At 38.2% G+C, this 24663-nt stretch overlaps 1 protein-coding gene across 3 annotated transcripts in view; it reads left to right on the forward strand.

The window, feature by feature from the left end:
- drd2a (dopamine receptor D2a) overlaps positions 1-24419 on the forward strand; it is a 43811-nt gene extending 19392 nt beyond the window's left edge. For 2 of the 3 annotated variants that reach the window (XM_044203129.1, XM_044203131.1), the window contains 7 exons: positions 5359-5669; positions 11883-11992; positions 18276-18412; positions 20292-20500; positions 21787-21873; positions 22142-22529; positions 23077-24419. In XM_044203129.1, coding sequence (XP_044059064.1) covers positions 5359-5669; positions 11883-11992; positions 18276-18412; positions 20292-20500; positions 21787-21873; positions 22142-22529; positions 23077-23273 — 1439 coding nt within the window. In that variant the 3' untranslated portion in view covers positions 23274-24419. The remainder of the gene's footprint in view (positions 1-5358; positions 5670-11882; positions 11993-18275; positions 18413-20291; positions 20501-21786; positions 21874-22141; positions 22530-23076) is intronic. The other variant, XM_044203130.1, reaches the window with a different exon arrangement.
- Positions 24420-24663: the final 244 nt, after the last annotated feature.

A 24663-nucleotide genomic window follows, 5' to 3' on the forward strand; every position in this document is an offset into this window, starting at 1 on the left:
CAAAAATTAGACAAGCCTTAATGTTCTTTTTGCTCAGCAGTGGTTTTCGTCTTGGAACTCTGCCATGCAGGCCATTTTTGCCCAGTCTCTTTCTTATGGTGGAGTCATGAACACTGACCTTAACTGAGGCAACTGAGGCCTGCACTTCTTTGGATGTTGTTGTGGGGTCTCTGAATGGCTGGCTCAAAGTGATCTGACCTGAATCCTATTGAGATGCTTTGGCATGACCTTAAAAAGGCAGTTCATGCTTGAAAACCCTCCAATGTGGCTGAATTACAACAATTCTGCAAAGATGAGTGGGCCAAAATTCCTACACAGTGTTGTAAAAGACTCACTGCAAGTTATCGCAAATGCTTGATTGCAGTTGTTGCTGCTAAGGGTGGCCCAACCAGTTATTAGGTTTGGGGGGCAATCACTATTTCACACAGGGCCATGTAGGTTTGGATTTTGTTTTCCCTTAATAATAACAACCTTCAATTTAAAAACTTTACTTGTGTTATCTTTGACTAATATTTCAATTTGTTTGATGATCTGAAACACTTAAGTGTGACAAACATGCAAAAAAAAAAGAAATCAGGAAGGGGGCACTTTTTCACACCACTGTATTTAAGCTTGTGTGACACTAAAATGGCTTAATCATGTAAGAACAATCATACAAACACAAATAATTAGTGCAAGCAAATTCCATATTCACTTGTACAAAACAAAATCAGCAGAGAACCCTGCACACTACCCTGAGGAACCCCACAGCTGACACGCATAGCCTCTGACAAAAGCCCACTAACCTCAATCCACTTGTCCCTTCCAGACATATTGTTGTCATCCACAGAATGGGCCTTTATCTTAGATATTTACTAAGCTGAAGGATGCTTGTAGGTCTAGTAGAACTAAACCACACATCATTTCCCTTCTAAAGATACAGTATAGAGACAAGTTGAGCAAGATCTTGCAAAACCAGACTGAAAATCATAAAGGAGATTTTGTTTGCACCTTTTGCTCTATCCTTGGTGATTTTTCTTTGTTGCTATTTCACGGTTATTCGGCCTAGATTCTCCAGCTTCTCCTAGGGTGAAGGTGCTGAACACAATCGTTTGCCCTGAAAGAATCTTCTTCTCCCAGTACAGACAAGGTGATTGCTGATTCAATGCTTAATCACCTCACCACGTGATACATTTGCTGTATCAGTCACAAGAATAAAATCAACATTTGTCACAAACACAGACTGGCTTGGCAATCAATTGGGTCAGACCCAATCATTTATGTAAATTTGCATAAGCACTGTAAATAATACAGTGCAGCCCCCATGGCAGCGGGTGGTCTGCTTGCTTAAAATATCAAAATATTGAAAAAAAACAACAAGTTATTCATGGGGTGCCCAGGTCACAAGGGAAAATTGCTTACCCACAGAGATTTGTGTTCAATCCTTCAGAGCGGAGCCTCTGGCTTGGCCAAGTGCCCTCAACTATTACAACTAACAGTGCTTGTGGGTGGGAAGCCGGTGAGGGATTAGTATTAGCCGCTCCTACTGAATGGTAGGTGCCTACAATAGGTCAATAGTAGTGTTATTAGTAGTATAAGTCCCTAAGAACACACAAAAATTATAAAAAAGTGGTTGCATGTTAGTCAAGTCAAACTGTAGCCAGAATCAGAAAATAAAATAAGATCAACTGTCCAATAATGCCTAACACCATAGTAGGAGAGTACCATTAGTGTAGCAGACAGCCAGTACATGGGTGGTACAAACACTGCAGGGACTAGAAGATTGCCATGGTGACACTGCATTTAAATAGGGGACACTGGTTCATGTTGTAGCATTCGGCAGGTATCCACTCTGTTGAAGATTCCTTGTGCAAGACACTGGTTCTGTTTTGGTTCACTGACCCTGATCTCTGACTTACCTGTGGAGGAGGACATGATTATAATTATTATTATTATTATCAGGTATAGGTCACATCATTTAAAGAATAGGAGATATTGAAGGCAGAGGGTTTTTTTTATAAGCATGCACCAGCTATCAGGCCAGCAGTGAGAACAGTCTCAAGTACTGTAGGTAAGGAAGTAGAGCAAATAAATAAGATTAGACAGCACAGGGCATCTGCAGGGTACACACACAGACTGGTTCCCCAGAGCAATGCTTACACATCCTAACAGGAGCACTCTTTCCTCATTCACTCCCTTACTCCCTCTCTTTCTTCTCTCACTGTTTTCTCAATTCCTCTTCTCCATGCACTGAGGCTTTCCTCTGCCCTCCTCTGGTAACTTTTCTTATTAATTTAGCTACTACTGGGCTCAAAAATGCTAGATGCTCAGTCTTTGGTGCTGTAGTGTACTCTATGTTGCTCACATAAAAGTACTGTATGCACACACAATGTGGCCATAACACAGTTTCCTCTGCACAAATTAAATACATGTAGTTGTGTACATCCTTCTGTTATGTAGCCACTTTTGCATGTATTCAGCTTTAGTTGACAGTAATTACTTTTTCAAGGTTTTAACATTCACGACTGAAAGTGCACAACCCTTTGTGAAAGTGTAAGGTAATCTAATCAGTGCAGTGACATTCAGATGTACTGTAGGTTGGATGTACCCGACCCTATTAAAACATTCACAAATTGCTAAGAGAGTCTGTCCTTCGCAAGTGAAACGTCTCCAGAAAATCCTTGACCTCCAAATAAGAACACTTTGTGCTCATATAAGCCTGGAAAGGGCACAAATGCATCTCTAGAGAATGTGGCATTCCCAACAGTTTAGTAGATAAAGGTAACAAATGAAGAAACAAAATCTGTATTTCTGCAACATTCAGTTTAAGAGCTCCATATTAAGCTCGATGAGGTGATCAGATTGTTTTCAGACAACAGAAAAAAACCTGAAGAAGATATGTTGTTTATTAAGGATACCATGAAGAAAACCACTGCCTGAAAAACTTAAAACACAACATGTCTTAACGTGTCGGGTTTACTTAAGATAACCTGCATGTATGTCCCATATTGCCTTTGGTACTGTATTCTGCAGATAGATAAGACATAGAAAAGATATCACATTAACAGAAAGAAAACTGCATAGCAACACCAGGTCTTAAAGGATTAAAGGAACTTAAAGGAACGTTCACATTTTTTCATGTCTATCTTAATACATACATACATGCCCATATTTACAATGGCACAGTTTTTTTCTGTTGCTATAATTGATCCTCCTCTCCATAATGGATGTGAAGACATGAAGGACAAAAACCACTGTCCTTGTTCTGTGTAAAAATTCACTCTGCAGGTCAGTTAAGCTAATATGATGATTTCAGTTAGCCAAATAAGGAGGATGTCTTCCAAAGTTACAACTCATGTAGTACAAAATTCCCTCTGTGTTTTCATAGACAGTACTATTTCCTTGCTGAGCTGAGGCATAGTATCACTCAGAAAACACAGAAAATGTACTAAAAGACTGTATCTTTGGAAGATAGGGTATCTTCCTTGATTTGTTTAACTCAGTCTGCTGAAGCCTCATATTAGCTTTGGGTGCTGTTTTAAGACAGACTTGCTTCACCTGCAACCTGCAAAGAATTAATTTTGAATTAAATCAGAACGTATTAACATACAAATTTCAGAGTACTTTGTTCGTGTTTTGAAAGTTAACAAGCATAGGGTCAAACATGATGAGAATGACTCAAAAAACAGTAGGAAGTCTACAACAGAGGGGCCTTAACTGAAGAAAATGTGCAGTTTTGAACGGCAAAGTCAGAGTCCCAATTGTAAGCCTACTGTAATGGCACGGCATCACCTAAAGATAGCCATTGGAGAGATATTAAACATAAAATGTGCTATGTGCTGAAGGTGTTCTCAAAATCAAAGCAGGACTTTAAAGTTGTACATGTCAGCCTCTGTGCAAAAACTTTTGTGCCCAGCATATTCACATTTTTGACACAGAATGCATAAAAAAACTCTAATACTCTGTATCATTTATCCTCTCTTCAACTTTATTCAACCATATTTTTGCAGTAATGCCCTTTGCTAGAGGCACAAGGTAACAGTGACAGATAACAGTCATAACCTAAAAACTATAACAAGGTAAAATTACAAAGACAAAAACTGACAATTGAAACAATTACAAAATAATTGTTGGGTTGTGGAAAAATTGAAATTAGGCGCAGAGATAAAATGAGTTAGATCTAGATGGGGATTTGAAATAGGTTGTAGTCAGCAGGAAGAGCAGCCTGAAAGACTGTAGAACCAATTACAGTGTGATTGAGAAGGAAAGAGGGAGTGAAAATGGAGCTGGGAAAGTGGAAGATGACATAAACATTAATCTAGACAGGTATGAGGGAACTGCACAGCAAAGCATTTTGTGAAATAGGTTGTGTCTGTGTATTTCTGATGTTATTCCCAAAAGATGAGACGCACAGCTTCATTAAGTTTGCAACTATGGTTTTCATAGCATTAAAATGGCAGATCACAGAGCATGATCTGAGAGATGATAGATAGTGTCAAATCTACTGATGGAAGATAAACACTGAAGACTAGTGTCTAAGAATAATGCAAAGTACACAGATATCAAAGTAAACAGATTTAAAATATTCTTAGCCCAGAAAAATCCCGGCTGTAATCATATCCTGTACAGTATATATGATGATTTAAGCAAAATGCGGTTTTGTTTGCAGCCGAAGCTCAGTAAATCCATTAAATTTCATTATGCGATCAGAACCTTGTCACAATAACTGCAACAAATACAAGCTGGACTGAGTTTCACAAGGCTATTAAAGGATTTAGTGATGATGCACAAGGATGCATTGTGGCTGGTTTGTGACACATTGGCTAAGCACACAGACATTCTTTTAATATTTTTTAAAGTCATGTGTTTTTAGTCAGTTAAAATGAATGTAAGTCATGGTGGTGGTGGTTATGTGCCAAGAAATGTAGCAAAGCACCTGCAAAAGGCAGGGAATAAGGAGACTGCTACGGAATTTAAACCAGGATAAATCTAGTTGCGGAAAGTGAAAATGACCCCCTCATTACCGCCACTGAGGTGCCTTTGAGCAAGGCCCTTATACCCAACCGCTCCAGTGGAGCTGCTCAGTAGCCAGCTGATCAGACTGTGGTTGTTCTAGGCAGCTTCCAGGTGTGAATTTGTGTAATTGTGCACATGTGATCAGGGCGTTCCTTCAAAAGAATAAATAAAGGTTTAAAAAAATACACAAAAAAATGCATATCAATATTCTGAAAGGGTGTTTTCTTGAGTAGTTGTAAAAGAAAAAACTTTCATGAATACAGATTATCCCAAAAAGTTGGAGTTTTTGTTTGTTTGCAAACTTCCACATGAACTCAACTACATTCAAACGTTGTTTTCTCTCTGTGTCTGCATGTTTTGCAGGGCCCGTTCTTGGCCTTTGTCACTCACAGCTAATGGATGTCTTTACCCAGTATGCCTACAATGACAGTTTCTATGATAATGGAACATGGAGCTTCAATGGAACAGAGCAAGAGCAGAAGCACCCATATAACTACTATGCCATGCTGCTTACTCTGCTCATCTTCGTCATCGTCTTCGGCAACGTGTTGGTGTGCATGGCTGTGTCCAGAGAAAAGGCTCTGCAGACCACCACCAACTACCTGATCGTCAGCCTGGCTGTCGCTGACCTTCTGGTGGCCACACTGGTAATGCCCTGGGTCGTCTACTTAGAGGTAGGATAGCAGCGATGTACACACACTATTGACACACATGTATACTCTTTGTACATACTCGAAGACAAATACATAACCTGACATGCCCTATGCAGCAGACATGCTCTCCCCATCTCTATACCTATACCTCTTTTTCTCTCTGTTTATCATAGGAACAGTGTTAAGAAAACAAATATACGATTTGCAGACTTGCAGTATAATTATAACTTTCTATATGATCTCCAATACCACAAATGTGTATACTGTCAACAAAACATCATAGGGTAGGCTCTGAAAACAATAAACACATCACTTTTCCAAAGAAAAATATCAACTTAACAGACTTCAGAATTCAGTTTGGCATTGACAGGTTAAAAAATAGCAAAGCATATTATGCATACAACAGACATTTGCTATATATGAAATGTGGTACCAGTAAAATACTGGTGAAAAGGGTTTGAACCAAGCAAGCTGCCAGCAGTTCTCAGCAGGTCAAAGGCTCAAGGTGAAACAAGGACGAAGGCATCAGCATTGCAAATATCAGTCCTGCAGTGGTTAAAGGGCTGTAATGTAGCAACACTATGTGACAGCATCAAAATGTAAGTTTCATGAATAATTCTTCATATTTCTGAGACACATCATTTATAATGACCTGTTTTTTTAAAGCAGTTATGACACATCGATGCCCGCTAACCAGTACAACCTAAAACAGAACAGAGACTCAGGGTCCACCATAAAATCATCAGCAGGATGTGGGCTATCGTTCAGAAAAATATCTCTCTATCTCTCGACCGTTGCTCATTTCTTCTGTCGTCCTTGGGGTCGTCATTTCTTCTGTCGTCCTTCTCGGCCTTGGGGTTATTCCTGACCATCAGGCTTTACGTCATGCTGTCTAATGTAGAGAAAGGCAATCTAAGACTACAGGGACTCTAATCCTCCTGTGTCTCTCAGGGAGTCATGATGATTATCACTCTGATCAGTTTACAGTCTATAATAAAGTGCATGTTTGTTTGTACACACAGCACAGTGGTGATAGGAAATGTGTCACTCTGTAACAGTAATCTGATAGGAATATGAATAAATTAGTATTCCATTGCTGTTGCCGTTAGCAATAAACAAAAGCACTTGATTTTTTTATTTATCCTTTATTTAACCAGAAAGGTTCTATTGAGATACAATATCTCTTCTGCCAGGGAGTCCTGGTCAAGATGGGCAGCAAAAAAATAAAATAAAAGGTTTCCTATAAAAGTACAGATGGGAACAGATAACATCACAAAAAACACACCAAACAGATACAAAACATACAGGGATCAGGGGCTTAAAAGAATCATGGCAAATAATGGCACTTGTTAAAAGCAATAACATTCAAAACTGATTTTAAAATGTTTTTTAACATGTCAAGAGAGGGTAAAGATTCCAAGTTAAGTATGCCTTGCAGCTCATTCCAAGCATGCATGGTTTAAAGTAAAAGGCAGATTTACCCAGCTCTGTTCGGGTGGTTGGGACCATGAGGACAATTTTCTCTGATGATCTAGTGTTATAGCTACGAGAGTAATATGTCAGTAAATTGGATATGTACTGTGGTAATTTACCCAGTAAAGCTAAAAAAAATTAACATATGGGTTTTTTCTCCTTAAACACAGTGAAGTCCATTAAACCATTTCATATAAGTTACATTGATGTGTATGGATGCTTGCACCAGTTACAAACTGCAAGGCAGCAATTGGCACCAGTTATCAGACTAAACTTTGTTTATCCATAAAGTATGCAACCTGGGTACTGTGTTTGTTTTTATCAGAATTATTTACTTGCTTTCTGTGTTGATGTGGGCAGCTGGGTACACACGGAGGGAGCCTACATCAAAGCATTTCGGAAAAGTGGGAGTTGAATTGTAATTTGCCACGTATCAAAGCTCCAAATTGTAGCTTAAAACTTTCTCAATTAAATATTAATTTTGATATCATAGCAGAAAAGTGAGTCTCTGATGGTGTCAAGTGTTTTAATTGCACAGGTGTGAGTTGCTAACTTTTGTTTATCGGGAACACATTTGGAGTGTGGTGAGCGCTGCAACCACGCTGAAGCTTTAATCAAATATAAGTCACAGTATGTTTTTGGACACGAATTTGACAGTTGTGTTTCCTGTAACTTTATACTGGTGGAGCATCAGGTTGCACAAACGCTTATTCAGCGCTCAGCTGCTCTTTTGTTTCTGCTGGCATCCCCTGCTTCTTTCTTTTCATCTTTGGAGAAACCCACTAATGTCAAGCAGCCCGATCTACGTAATGAGGACAGGAGCAAGCATCGAAATATGTTTAGGGCTACTTCTGGGTTGTGGATTAAAGGGGTACTCCAGTGATTTAGTATTGTAATTCCATAAAGTTGGGGGACTCACAAGAGTCGAATTTTAAAATAAACTGGTCATAATTGAAGCAACACAGGCTGAGATATGTCGATTTTTAGTCCCTTGTATGAGTCAAGCGCCAGAATCCTACATTTCTCATGATGCAAATCCCTCTCTGGTAAATGCTCACGTCTTTAAAACTCCACGCCCCCAGTTTTTAACACAGGCTTTTCATTATAAATTTAAAGTTTCTAGGCCTAAACTGAGGTAATCCGAATGACATAACTATGACATCATCAGGGTTCTTTTCTCAGACTTTAGAGAGCTCCCACCAAAGCCACAGATGACATTATTCAACTGTTTTCACAGGCTGAGTAGTACTCCTCATGACGAGTAAACTGTCCTTCATGTGTTAAATCTGTGGAGTGCCCCTTTAAGAAAAAAAGACAGCATATGCAGTAAATCAGTTATACGTGAATTGAAAATTTTAGAATTTACCCTCTGACAGATTTTTTGTCATTAAACTTTGAGCAATCTGGTGTTTATATCTAATATCTGATGGATAATCCTTGAGATCATTTGAAATTGGATACTTGTGAGGTCCGTTGCACATAGGATCGATGAGGGTGGACCTACAATATAGGTTTGTTGCTATTTTTGTTGACTTATTTATTTGATGAAAAATTCATTTAAATTACAAATTCTGTCACATAATAAATCATTTATATGAGCCACAGGAATGCAAATCTAGATCAGAGACTACCATGATTATTATTTCATTTAGGTTTAGAATTGATTATAGTTTCACAGTGTTTTCCTGAACACATGTTTGGGGGGATGGGGGCCATACGCACCAAGTGTAGTGTTTATGGTTTCCCGTCCCAACTGATTATGTGACAATAACATGGAGAACAGGCCCATTTAAGCAGTTTCTTACATAGACAAGACTCCAAACTCCTCCTTTTCTTATTCCCTTTACAGACATTTTATCCCTACATACTAATAAAAGCAATTTGTCTGAAGTCCTCCTCAGATTAATATGATGAGAATTAAGTACTGGCTGTTTGTCAAAGTCAAAATGGATTACCCAGCTAGTGTTTGGAGTGGAGTTTCTCATCTGATTTTGGTGTGTCCCTACAGGCTATCAGGCCTCCTGCTAATGTGAAGTGGGATAAACTGAAACAGCAGGACTGGTATAAATCCTTATAAATAACAAATTATTTGGTAGTGGTAGTGAGAATGTTGATATGTCTGATAGATTATTTCCGGAGAGGTAAACACAGTTCACATTGTTCTGAGGTAAATACCAACCAGTTTGTCATAATATCTAGATTTACATTTATGTTTTGAAAGTGAAGGTGACCTTACATATATTATAGGAATCACAGCTCACAACAGCATTGGCTGGGGGTTTTTTATTTATTCATTTCACGTTCTTCAGAACATGCTTCTTCCATCAGAGACACAATCTAAAATTATGTATGTTTTCAGATAATGACAACAAACACTTTTTTTTTAATCAAACAGGATTTTTTAGTGTTGGATAACAATGGTATGTTGTTGTTTTTTTGTTTATCTCTTATTTAATTCACATAACAATCTCCAATCCCACCGCATACACACTGCTTTTTTTTCTTTATCTATGTGCAGACATTTTGTTTTTTTAATTTTAGTATCACAGACCATGGCCGTGACTGAGTTTCTCATGCTGATAATGCATCAGCATGAACTACAGTGAGAGCTTAGTCAGAGTCAGAGTGTGGGCAGGGCATTCAACTTGCCCTTTATTATTAAATGCTGAATTAGCATTAATTACCACAGTTTTCACTTTCTGCCCAGACTGATTTAGAGAGCATATGGAGGGAACATTAGCTTCAGAGTTTGTTTAAAATCAAGGTGAATAACAATGCAGTTTTTTGGGGGGATAGCAGAATTTCATGTCAGACTTGAGTCATTCACCTTTGGACAGGCTTCAGAAATTACTTTTCAAGACTAACAAATAACATGAAGAAATATTTTATTATATAATATTTATAAATGTATTATGCAGTAATACAGTATACAGAAATACAGTAATTTTAAATAAGTTTTTAGGTCATCTCATTGAGATCAAGAGAAGAAACAGTCAAAGACCTACATGCAAGAACAACACATATAAAGCCAGACAACTAACAATAACAATACAAATGAATTAGAATTAATAAAAACAATTAAGTAGTAGTAGTAAAACTTTAAAATTTCCTTTGGAAATGAAAAAAATCCACCTTAAGTGCAGTTTACAGTTCCTTCTATTAAAAAGGTGCATAATGCTGTACATGAAACTGCCAAGATTAGTTTGTACCCATATTTGTGTTGTCAGGTTTGTAGATGAATATCATGAAATGATTAGTCCTTCTTGTCAGTCCATCCAACATTGTGATACAGAGATAAATGATGAATAGTATTTGTCGTTTGCCATTAGGTGTTATGCCGCTGACATGTGTGTAAATATGTGCAAATAATGTATGCTATGTAGCATTTCTGCTATTAACGCTCCTATATTTATAAAGTTTGTTCATTATTATTATTATTATTATTAATGCCATAAAGACAGTCCAGTTTTAGATGAACAAGTAAAGTGTGTTAGTTTCATTTCACCCTGATTTTGTGACGTGTCAGATTGCACTTTCAAACCAGTTTCTCAGTTCCCTGGCCCCCATTACTGCATTTCCAATTTCCAAACACCTTACCATTGCAAATTAAATCAGAATGCTGATACATTCTGAATTATGATTTGCAGGGTGAAATAACAAGGACAAAATTGAGAAAATGTATATATCCCACAGTCAACATTTCATAATAATAATTATCCTATTTTAGCATATATTTGTATTGATTTCATTGCCTGAGAAATTATGCTGTAAAAAGTAGTGTAATATCCACTGAAAGTCTTTCCTCACATTGATATGCATAGACCTGTGCTGCAGCCATGACCTGTAATAGTTTTCAGCTCTTGTGAGGCTCTTGAATTTGTTATGGGCTGCAGCACTGACGAGGATGTAAAAAAGTATGGTTGTGTTGGTGGAGCTGGTGAGAGGAGCAACCTGTAGATTGTCATATAAAGATCAAGAACAAGAAATTGAGCGATGGTATCGAAGGGGACAAACAGACTGAATCTAGAGAACAAGAGGATAGTGTAGAGATACTGAGAAGACAAATGTCAGGAGCAAAAGGTTGGAAAAATGCAAAAAAAGAGGAGAAAAGAAGAGAGGTTGCGACAGGGAGAAGGGCACTCATTAGGCTGTCAGATCAATCTGCAATCACCACTACTTTTGTAGACACCAGCAACAACATACAGCTCTTTAAGCTGGTGCTAAATTTTATGAAGACACGGTCTAGGGACAAAGATTAATCAGCCACAGAGAGGTAGGAGTTGCCCCCTGTCACACGCATCTCTCTTACCCTTTTCAGAGCTGTGGGAGGAAGCAGGTAGGATGTAGTGTCAGGCAAGGTGGGTGGCATCGGACCGCTCAGCCCTGTCAGAGAATCGTTGATGATGTTAGTTTCAGCATGGGGTTTGACCATGTTTAACAAGAGCAAAAACGTATAAATATAAATAGGTTTCAATCATGTCTTTGATTGAAAGTCACCTAGGGCTGCAGATCAGGATGCATGCTAAAGGATAATTATTTCACTAACACTGAGGGTGTCTATAGTTTTGCGATAATCTATAGTGCTTAATTCCTATTGTTGCCAGTGAAAAGATGTTTGCTTTGATTGCTTTGATTGTTTTTTGTTGCAGAAGGAAAACTTATCATTTCTGCAGAGGTGCTGCCTGTGCTGGGCAAGTGCAACGGCTTTGTTTTGTTGACTGTTGCTGTAAACTGCCATTTGTTGATGTTTTTCTCTTCTAGGTAGTGGGAGAGTGGCGCTTTAGCAAGATCCACTGTGACATCTTTGTCACTCTGGACGTGATGATGTGTACAGCCAGCATCCTCAATCTCTGTGCCATCAGCATTGATCGGTGAGTTTGCCACTGCACAGATTGTTTACTTCAGCTTGTCATGCTTCCTGCACTGATTTTCAATGGAAATCGTTACCTTCTGAATAACAGAGGAAAACTGCTACCTTTTAAGTGCATGGCCATCAAAGCATATATACAGACTAAATGCCTCTTCCAGACATGGATTTAATACCATATACTTCTTTATTGCATGTATATTTATATGGAAGTGCATACCATTCTTAATTACTGGCCACCAGATGTTCCAGGGTTATACATGTAAATATTTTAATTTCAATTTCTCAACTAAAAAGTGTAATTGAATTAACACCAATAGGTGCGTAGGAGAATAAAAACTAATGGCCAAGTTGTGGACAGCTGCACATTGCCAGCACAAACTTTACTAATGAAGCAGCTATGTATCAGTCATAAACCACTGTCAGGTATAACACAAACAATATAATAAAGCAGTATCTTTAGCTACAGACTTCAAATAATGAAACAAAAGTGGGAAAAACACAGGAACATACATCATACATTAAGCATACATTAATCAAAAATACATATTTAAAAAGACCAATTAACACCTGAGATGAGGAAAAGTAGGGGAAAGGCAACACAAAATAGCTACAAAAAATATTTATCAACAAAAAAAGTTAAAGGTGGAGGAGAAGGGATGTTGTATTCAGTTTAGGTCTCCTACAATATCTAAGAAAATATATAATCTTATCTTAAGCTCCCATAAGAGGGGTCAAACAACATCAAAATGTCAGAGATCATCCTTATGAAAAGAGGTGTAAAACTAAGATTAAGTCATGAGGAAAGCATTAACGAAATGAAATATAAGAAATAGCCAAATATTAAATATTACATTACAACAAGAAGACTAGCAAAATCCAAAATGGTACTTTTCCTCAGATTTCAAATGTATCGACTCCATGGTCACACTGTATGGGGTACAAACAACATATGCAGTAATAATAGCATGTCATGAATTGCAACAAGGTGCAATATGTAAGAATTAGCCACCTGTCGAATTCATACTCAAACAAATAGAGGACAGCGTAACCGCTAACCGTGCTGCTAACTGTAGCTGCCATTCGCTAGTTAGCTCAGTTAGCTGTGCAGCTAGCGGCCCTATTGCTTGCTGGCTCTGCCGGACTGGGAGTTCGGAGTACCGGGGAATGTTGGTGTTTACACCGCTAGCACAGGAGCTTTGGACCGCTGGCAAGAGGAGGTTTTCAGGCCCGGGGCGAGGGGACTGAACAAGGAATGCTGGCGGGGAGCGGGGCTGGAATGGGCACCAGAACTGGAGCCGGGCAAGTGGGCAAGGGATCCAAGATCGACAGAGGCTAGTTTGGCAACAGGGAATACAGTGCTGAGGTGATTTACAGTGGCTCTGTCTAGGACTCTGACTCCTGGGACAATGAAGACATGTTAGGTTCAGGAGAGGCATGAAGCAGGAGAGGAGTGAGAGGGAGGTCAGGTATCAGTCAGTGCCCACCTCTGGAGGCCTGAGCGGGAGTTACGGTGGGGTCAGCCCAGGGGTGCCATGGGCCAAACCCAGCAAGAAAACCTCCTCGGTGTTGTTGGACTGATGGCAGACTGGACGCTACATTGACTCACTATCGCATCTTGAGGTACAAAGTGGTATTACGAGACAGGACCAGCCAAGGCTAGCTGGTTAGCATGCTAACTTCAGTAGATATCACTGCAACACAATACATAGATGTCTTTGACATAACATCATAACTGTGATTTCTTCACATTCTGTTGATAATTTTAGTTTGTTTTTTTTAATGTTTCATACCTAAATTCTTACATATAGCTCCTTTAAAGAGAGAAAAACATTCTTTACCAAGGCATCTAATGTTAGTATATATTTTGCCATTTCTGACTGTAATAACAAAATAGAAAAAAAAACATATCTGTAGAAAAAAAGGTGAAAGTTCACAGTGACATATTAAAAGAGTAGATTAACGGCAGGTGAAAATTGTTGTTTTTGCAGACCTCCAGTGGTTTGACTTGCTGCAGTGAACTGTACTCCAGGGTGTGGTCAGTACACCATGACATCACTGTTGGGTGTGGTTACAAGTGCAACGGCATGTCTGACCACACCCACATCCATTGCTGATGCTTTGTATGGTCAGACATGCAACAAACTTGAAACTTTCAACCAGAGAGGGCAGTGAAACATTACTTTTCAGTCTGGTGTTCAGTTACTCTTTAATATTGAGAGAAAGTAAATACTTATAAAGGCCATGAGTGCACAGCAACTCCATTCACCCCTGATGGAAACAATAGTTAGACGTAAGAATTGTTTTTTTATGTAAACCTACATTAACTGATTTTTTTTGTCATTAGAGGGCAGTGGAAACAAGCTGTAAACACCACACTGACAAATTATCATCTTTTAAGTTGATATGTCAAATGCGTTATAGCAAAAAGTAGATTATTTATACATTCAGCAGTTATGGAGCAACATTAGCTTTAATTTGTATCTATGTCTCTGGCCACCTGACGAATATACTTCCAAAATGTACTCTCCGTTTAGTTTTGTTTTGCTCTCTCCCAACTCCTGATTAATGTATCTGTCTCTGTTGCTGCTAAATGCTCCACTATGTCCACCAGCTAGTCGCTAACTTTGTCTGTCTGCTTTTTGGTGCTAAGCAGGTAGTGTGCAGTGGATTTTTAGAGCTTAGTGCTACTGTAAACAACGCTATTAGAGTAGTGAGAGTAAAACAATAATGTTGCAGGTCGTAAAAACAAAACAATGAGCTGAAAGATGCTAAAACGCTCTGTAGAGCTGAGGGGAACTACAGAGTTGAGTTATCATTCTCTGTGAGTTTGTTACTATGAGCGACCCCTTGCACCTATACATAGTCATTTCATTGATTGTTAATATAAAATGTTTACTATAGTAGCTATAAATAAATATATAAATAAATAAAGTGCTATTTAAAACACCAGTTCATGACAGCACCTGTTTTGTCATAAGGCCACCTCCTCCTGGATTCATTAATGCTTAAAAATAAATTCACTTATTTAGTTGCATAACTGGCTTGATGACTGTGATTAATGACAGTGGCTCTATTAAAGTAGATCACGCACTGCTGAAGGAAGCAGAGTTACACTGGAAAGCTGTTCATCTGAAGACCATGTAAAGCTGGAGCTTTCAATAAAGAACTGTAGGAAGTAATCATGTAATGCTGACAACCAGATTTTATATTGAAAGTGTGAGAGCTCTTTTATTCTAAATTAAGCACTTACGGACATGTCTGAAGAATAGCGAGGACATAACATTTCTCATATTTTCATTAGATAGAATTCTGTCAAGTTTAATTTTACATGATTTTCTTCTTCACTGCATTTTCATCTTAAGTCCACATGTAAAATAAATATTCTCCATGGTCACACATGGACACAATTCCAACTCTTGATATGACTGAATTAGAATGCAAATGTCTCATATGTGAAGGAAAGCTTATCAGTTGGAATAATCCCATGGTGGATCATTGTTTGTGTGTCTTTGAAATTAATGTTACAAGCAGAGTAGAATAGCATGAAAAATAATATTTAGATATTATTTATCTGACTTGTGAAAGGATGACTGTGACAGTATCAAGAATCAGTTTCCCTGGCTTGAGTACATTTCAGGGTCCACTGGTATGATGCTGATTTGTAAAAGTTCAGATAAGAATCACAGACAAATGTGTTTACTTTGATCAATTCAGCAACTCCAGGCAGCATTGTAAATTATACATCAAAGGGTTGTTTTTTTTATATACTAACTTTGTTCTTATTCATCAATGCGGAGCAAATTTGGAGGTGATCACATTATGGGCTCTTTTTTTTGTGAATCTGTGTGTATGCACTCAGGGGATACTCACATGAGTGTTGACATCTTACTTTTGGAATTTTGTGACCACAGGCCAGAAAAGAGGATAGTTAGTTACTCTTTTGTTAAAAGGATGAATACATTAATAGAAGTTGGAGTTAGGTTGCGCTCCAGCAATGGCCAATTTTGTGTAGGAGGTGATATGCAAATACACATGCCAAATGTGATGTAACAGAACTCCAATTATGTTGCCAAAAGGCAGACTATGTTTAAGTTGAATCACAAAACACTTTCCTGTTATAATGCTCTTAGTGAGTCATAATGTGTACTAAAATATTTTAGAAGACAATGATGTCAGAGCAGTTAGCCTTCAATGTTAGTGACACGTAGTAAGGCAAAACATTTTCTGTAATTTTTGTGTTGTCTAAAATTTTTGTCTTATTTGAACGTGTATACATATAGTACACTACTCCAAATACTGTGAGAAAAACCAAGTCTAAACTGTTTACATAATTACATAATCCCATAGCTCTCCATAATAACCCAATTAATGTGACATAAAATTATGATAATCCTGAAAAAATGAGTTTGGAGTTTTGCATTAAGAAAAGCTGTTTCTCCTACATCTCCAATGGTTTGAGCTGTATAACCAGGGAATCTGTGCAGGATAGCCTTCACATTTGGTGTGCAGAAAAGCACAGACATGTATGTGTTCTTATTTTACTAGCATGTCACAAGATAAAGATATAATAAGAAAACAATAAGTAAAACAAGTGATTTTTAATTGAGGGGCAAACCTACAATGAATCTGGATTATAGATTTTGCCTTTAAGGTAACAACACTTGATGTGGCATGCAAAATTGCACATCCCTTTAATTAAAATATAATAATTAATAATATCACTTCTGCTGCCATTTATAGCTACTGTGATATAACCATATGAGAGGAAAGGCTTTTACACATTTTTACACTATTGGTACCAATCAACCATTCATCTAACGTAGCACAGATTCTTTCTTTAATCACATAAAAATTATATATTTATTTTGTAAAATTGTCTGGTAAATAAAATTATGTTTACATTCAGTGTTACTCAACAAAACACATTGTGTGTATTCTTGAGGAAAAAATTAGTTGAATGCATATCCTTCCTCATAGAAAACATTCACAATGCTGACAATTTATTGTTTGTATCCTTCTTTACTAACTTGCAGTGTTCGTCTTCACTGCCTTTGTTGGCATATTGCTACATTTCTTTGGGACTGACTGCTAGTGATGGGAATTACGGCTCTTTGAAGGGAGCTGGATCTTGTGGCTTCGTTTCTTTCCGAGACCCGGCTCTTTCGGCTCCCAGACGGCTCTTTATTTAGTGCTACTTCTGCTGGTCATTCATTACCTGGTTACATTCATATTTGTTGCAAGAAACAAATATGCAAGATTCTTCATCTCCAGTATATTGAAATATTCTGTCATATTGACACATGCAGTTCATTTCAGTTTAATTGGTATGATGGAATATGAAACAAAAAATATTTCTCCTCTGTTCAAAAGTGTAATTTGTCCATCGTCATGCACTTCCGCCGTCATGCACTAACTGTTGATGCAGCCAAGTGTATATCCATCCCGAAAATGAGTGGTACAGGAGCCGGTGGATAAAAAAATATATCTTACTCCCAATTAAACCAGTCATATTCTAGAAATATGCATATCTTATGGCCTTGCACCAGCAGGGTGCATTATCACTCTTTGGCCAGTCAGAGAGGTTTTTCCATACCCAAGGCTTGTTTTACCCAAGATTTTTGTACAGTGTGCTGCATAGTCCATGGCAAAATACATGACATAATACAATTACCTTTATCCTGACTTCCCTCGTGTGTTTCCATAAAGAAACCAATCAAAATAGTCTCTTATAGCCTTAACCACTTGGCTTTATGTCTAAAGTGAACCAAATTACGCAGAAATCAATGCATGAGCACTGTAAAAAGCTGTGCATTTCCTGGTGATTACAGCAAGCTCACTAATAGGGTCAACCAATGTAGCAAGGTTAAATGATAAGGTCTTTCCTGAGACACTGACAGAAAAACACAACCAACCTTACAGTTCCTCCTCTTCATGTAAACTGTAGCCCACAGCACATAGCTGTTTCCAAAGGGCTAGTCCACCATTAAAAAGGATCTTGTCAAAGATGACAGGCAACATTTCTTGGTTTTACCACTTGTAGGCTTCATGTTCTCTGTCCTCCTTTGAGCTAAAATTTCCACTGATGAAGAAAGAGAACTAGTAACAGTATCACATTTATTTAGCCGTAGATCATCAAATCAAAGATTAATAAATTAAACCATACAAAGTGTATGACAAACATTTTTGTTGAACCTTTGTCATGATTTCCCTATTGTCATGTCGAAAGGTGTCATGTTTTCATAAATTCAAACTAAAGTGGCTATTTTTTTCTTCACCCCTTACAGTTACACAGCAGTTGCAATGCCAATGCTGTACAACACTCGCTACAGTTCCAGGAGACGGGTCACAGTAATGATCTCTGTGGTGTGGGTACTGTCTTTCGCCATATCATGTCCCCTATTGTTTGGCCTAAATAACACAGGTAAGAAAGAGTACCATATAACTCTGCTCTGCAGTCTTTGAAACAGAACTGTTTTTTAATAGATTGTGACAAAACTGGTAGAGCAATAATGGTGCTGCACTGTATTATTCATAGGTACATCCACTGCATAGTACAGTATGTACATTGTTGACACATTTACGCTGTAAATAGTTTGCGGACATATCTTTTAAATGCTTGCCCATATTTGCACTAATATTGTACTCATAATATTGCACTAAAGCAGAATGTCAATGTCAGTGCCCATTTACAGCTACAATACTGTACAGCACTGTATTACAAAAGTGAATATAAACTATCAACAGACAATTACCCATGCCAGTAAACTATTGCTTCATACTGTCATACTGACATGTAACTACTTTTAGCAAGCCTTAACCGTTTACGTTGCTTATTCCACAAAACAGGGACTTTATTGGAGGATTACAGTTAAAGCAGGTTCTGATTAAGGGCTTTTTAGGCTTGTTACTGACCAGCTCCTGTGGCTCACATCCTGTCACTTTGAAGCTCCACTCATCCCTTTGAGTGCCTTGATGTAATGTCGATTCTGCCAGGACTCAGACGTTTAGATTTGTGAGCCCTACAACTGCTTTCAAGTGAGCAGTGGCTGCAGATCTAGCCAACTCAAGATTTGTTTTTAAGCTACAGCAACTGGTATATAAAATATTTTTTAGCAATGGATTGAAAGCTTGTAGAACTGTGGAGGGAGAGCAGGTTTGCAAGAGGTGTCTGTTGATTTCATTTCAAATACAGATTGTCACAACCTCAGATTTGTGTTGTAAACGGACAGCATTGTATACAGTACTTTTACCCAAAGCGCTTTACAATGCGTTTCTCATTCACCCACCCACCCACACACACACACACACAAGTTTGTGTGTGTGCATGTGCCATCTGAAGTGGGGTATTAAAGGGGTATTCCAGAAATTTAGTATGTAACGTCCATAAAGTTGGGGAGCTTGCCAGAGACTGATTAAAGAAATAAGAGTCAAAAACACTGGATCCTACATTTCCCATAATGCCTGCTTCTTTCAAACTCCATGCCTCCAGTTTTTAATGCAGGCTTTACTTTGAAATTTTAACAGGGTTTAAGTAAACAGAATTCCATATGTAAAAACTGGGCTGCTTAATGGACTACTACTCTACCTCCTGAATCACAGCCACTCTCAAGTGTGAAGATGACAAGTTGTTAACACAAACTACACAATTACTGTGACATCTGCAGTATCCATGATGACTCAGTTGTTACTGTATCTGTGCCTGTGTGGCAGCAATTGATGCCTAATCTGAAGATGCTTTTAGGGTCTGAATTTTACTTGGTCCATAGTCCAAAGACTGTCACGCCAGTGTGTATGTTCTGGTGTGAAGGGAGTTAAAAAGTCAGTGATGTAGCTCAGGGCAAATTTGGCTGGCTTTAAAAGTAAATCAGTGAAATCTAAAATTAACAAGCAACCAGTGCAGGGAATCTAAAATTGGGGTGATCTCTACATTTGGCACCAGATAGAAGTCTTGTGGCAGCATCCTGGATCAGCTATAAGGCAGTTCTTCTGGGTGAGGGAGGTTGGAATAAAAAGGACTGCAATGGCCTAAGCGAATGGGAGGAGGGAAAAAAAATAATCCAAGTTAGTTGTCCAAGTGAGGAGTAGTAGGAGTGGCTAAATTTTTTGGATGAATTTTCAAGAGATTGAAATCAGCAAGCAACGCTTGGTTTATAGCTCAAGTTCAAGCCAAATCATTTTATTGTAGAAAGTTTTCCTAAGAGTCACAGTGACAAAAACACAACAAAACTACACAAAACTATTTTGGATGGAACTTAACATGAAGTCTGAAGCCTTTATTCACGCTGTGCTTATCTCCACAGCTACTCGTGATGAGTCTCTCTGTGTGATCGCCAATCCAGCCTTTGTGGTATACTCTTCCATCGTGTCCTTCTATGTTCCCTTCATCATCACTCTGCTGGTTTATGTGCAAATTTATGTGGTCCTGAGGAAGCGCAGAAAACGTGTTAACACAAAGCCAAAGCAGCGTGTCTGTCAGGCTGCCGACCCTGATGGAGCTACTTCTCTGAAGGTGAGCCGCTGTAACAGTATAGTTGCTGTTTATGACTAACACTTTTATGGCTTCAATACAACACTGAGATTGATTTACACCTTTAATACTGTATACCAGAGCTCTATATCTTTCTGTACTTTTTGAACATTTAAGATTTTTTTTTTGTGCGCTTGCATGATACAAACAAAATGGGGACCCAGTCATAAAAACATTGCTCCACAGCGTTACTAATAACTGTGCAGGCTCAATTTCAATTCAAAATGGATAGCATAGTATTACATGCGTTCTGATCATTTTAGAATGATATCCTTTTCAACCAGTGTAAAAAAAAACATCAGAACATAAATAAAATCTCTTGCCCTTTGAGTTAATTTGTTTCTTTATGAAACTGCAATCAATAATTTTCTCAACCCAATTATACTTGATATTTTTATAGACAGGCATTATATTATGTAACAACATACAGAAAAGGGGAAAAGCCAGACAAGAAGAGAATTGATTTTCTTTGAAAAAAAAAACAATGGATAACTTTCAAGGCAAGAGATGAAAAGGACAAAGCTCAGTTATACCTAAAGCATTTAAGTGTTTTTCTTCCCTCCATTTGTAAATTAAATACTCTATAACTAGCTCCATCCTGGAGACAAATTTTAATCTTAATATTATGTTTACTGGCACGTTTCAGTGTCAAAAGCCATCACACAACTTTAACTATGGCCCTCAAATGACCTTTTGCTTTTCTGGTTATTGATTTAACTGGATATAGTGAAAGTCAATGGGCTCTGCACAGGAAGCCAAGTAATGCTTTTGATCCAGTGCACTAGGCTACATTACTCATGTTCATGCATGGCTTTACAATGTGGTTTCTGTGTGTGTGTGTGTGTGTGTGTGTTAGGTTAGAATGAGGTCAGGGAAAACATTTATGGACATGGGAGTTACTATATGATTTAATGGTCTGTGAAGTCGTTATATGGCAGCATATTGACAGATTATGTACATAATTTTTATGGAGTAAAAGAACATAATTTAAATAAATTTTCACTTATGCTGTTAATTGTTGGATGAGTTTTGTGTCATCTTGGTGAAATAATCTCAGTTAACAATTTCTTACACTGTCAGGTTAATGGACTTGCAGCTGCTGTTGAAGCTGCAGATCAGATTCTTACTAAACAGCCTTTCTGTGCCAGAGCTCGATGTAGCCTCATTTGACCCGGTAGGCAGTGGGACCTGTGCTTAGACAGCCCTTTTGTCAGTTGTGCTTTGACATTGTACCCTCTCCTTGCCTGACACAACTGTTTTCATTTCAGGATAAGTGCACTCATCCAGAGGATGTGAGGTTGTGCACCATGATTGTTAAATCTAATGGGAGTTTTCCTGTCAACAAGAAGAAAGTGGTGTGTGCTCTTTATTTGTTCTTTTGTTTACAGCTTTTTCCCTCTAAAAGGTTTAATTGCTGGAGACATATTTGTTTTGCCAGATTGACTAGATTTAGCAAGGTGGCACCTTGAAGTTTTCCTCCATTTCTTAGAGAAAATATAGCTTGAAAATGCACCTTTCTGCTTCTGTGAGCACAGTAAACCTGTTATTTCGAATGTCACCCATTGTACAATAACCTAAATGAAAAATGACCATCTGAATTCATGTTTTTCTGCTCCTCCTCAGATATTCATCAAAGATGTAGTCAACGAGGGGGAAGATCTGGAGCTGGATGAGCTGAACAACAGTCGCAGCAGCCAGAAACAGAAGCAGCAGCCACAGTGTGCTCTTGGGGACACTCCGGCCACTAGCCACCAGCTATTGATGCCTAACAAGGCCAACGCTAGCCCCACCTCCTCACCCCCCACACCCCCTGAGGAGAGCCAGAAAGCAGAAAAGAACGGAGATCCTACTAAGCAGGCCCTGGGGGATCCAGCACCGGTTGTGACCAAAGCCTTCCAGACGCAGGCTTTACCTAATGGCAAGACTCAGACCTCTGTGAAGACCATGAGCAAGAGGAAGATCTCCCAGCAGAAGGAGAAAAAGGCCACTCAGATGTTAGCCATCGTCCTTGGTAAGTTGGTTCACTTTACGCTTTTTTTTTTAAAATTTCATATAAATAATTTACAATCAGTGACGTTAAAGTTAAATCAAATGCTTTTTTATGTCAGTATACACATCGAAGTGGAACTGACAATTTGTGAAATCAACCAAATAAATTTGTTTTGCACATGCAGTGATCACAACATCAAACCAGCAGGGGACTCATCAAACTCATCAAGCCTAAATATTTGTTTCTGTTCTAATTTGCCACAAGCAAATCCTGTAATGTACAATTTAGAAAACTGCTTTTCTTTTGCACAAGCTTCCAGCCATCTTAGGTCCTCGGCTGCCTCTGCATGTGTTTTTATTTCCAGCTCAAATTTTTTGGTAAGACCTAAAACAAAGCTTGAAAACAAGACAGGCAGTGATGCAACAAAAGGAAATAGTTCTGATTCTTGTATTTTGGAGTCCAACTTCTCCATACAGTACGTCACCCATATTGCGTGTCTATTATAAGAGACTCCTTCTTCATCACGCTCTCTTTTTCTAATATTTCTTTTTTTATCATATCTCCTCAGGTGTATTCATCATATGCTGGCTGCCGTTTTTCATCACGCATATCTTGAACACCCACTGCACAAAATGCAAGGTTCCTGCTGAGATGTATAATGCTTTCACTTGGCTGGGCTACGTGAATAGTGCCGTAAATCCCATCATATACACCACCTTTAATGTCGAGTTCAGGAAGGCATTCATTAAGATATTGCACTGCTAAACTTCAACATCACTTGCCTGATCAGACTGAGGGGGGAGTGATGAATAAAAGCATCTCTTCTGGCATTTACCTCATCCTGTTAAGGAAAACAAACCACGAGGGGGGAACTTGCGATCTGCTTTTTATAGTTATGGAGTGGAGTGACTGAAAAACTGACAGTGTCTTATTGAAAGGCATGTTGGCTCTATATGTGAATTGTTTGTGGAGTCCTGTTCTCCAAATCACTGAATGTAAAACAAGAAATGTCTGTAACAATGACCTGTTTCATGGAGAAAAGAAAAAATGTAACATTGTTCTCTAAAATCATTGTGCTTGTCACGTAAGGAGCCATCTGTGTATACTACACACATACAAGTTGCAAACTGCTATTTACTGTGTGTGTACTTTATGTTTTGATGATGGAAATTATATTTATATAATTATATAAATTATAGATATCAAGTCAGTGTTCATTGCAGTGTTAAAACTGATACGTGAGCTCTTAATCTTAAAACCTGATTGGAATGTGTGTTAAGAGACGATTTACTTGCTGTATAATGTGGCCATGCCAATAACCACATATTTGCAATTTTATAAATTGAAAGATCATAAATAATTATTATCATTATTGTTATTTGCTGTACATAGTTTTTCTGAACACATTACCTGTGATTATATGCCTGTGATGGAAATGTGATGCATGCTAAACAATGCTCCTCTACTTGACTTCTCATGAAATGTATGTTTAACAAAAAATTACAAATCCAATAAATTAAGTTATGAGACACTATAAAGTGCCACATTTCGCTCTGTGTATACAGATACACCCATAAATGATTTGTCTTTATTCAGCAGCCTCTCTCTTATTCCCAGGACTGGTTTGCAGTTTGAGTAATGTTGTTTACTGGAAGTAACTCTGAGCACTGCTGCAGTGGAGTTGTTCCGTGGTAAACTAATGACCTGTATGAGGACTTTGCAGCATCCAGGTATAATCATGTGGATGTGTGCGACCCCTGAAGCAGCTCCCTGGGGCCTTTTCTGAGTAAGAATGAGGTGAACTTGGCAAAACTGAAATTATAGCTACAGTAATACATCTATGTGTGTTGTTTTGAAAGACAAATCCTGCATTATTTTCAGTTCAACAATAAAGACATTATTATCAACAAAGATATGTCAATGTTTTGATGAATATCAGCCACAGAGTACCGTAGCTTAAGTGAAATGACAAAACTACAGAAATCACTCTGTAATTGTCAGGCCCTATATTCAAATCTAGACAAGAAAATAGTCTGCAAAGTGGATTTTTTTTATGATGGAATATTTGTGGATAAGTGTGCAAAACACATGCACACCTTTTTTGTCCAGGTGCTGAGTCCAAAAATTGTACCGTGATTTCTGCTTCTCTCGCAAC

Source organism: Siniperca chuatsi, linkage group LG7, assembly GCF_020085105.1.
Source record: "Siniperca chuatsi isolate FFG_IHB_CAS linkage group LG7, ASM2008510v1, whole genome shotgun sequence".
NCBI lineage: Eukaryota > Metazoa > Chordata > Actinopteri > Centrarchiformes > Sinipercidae > Siniperca > Siniperca chuatsi.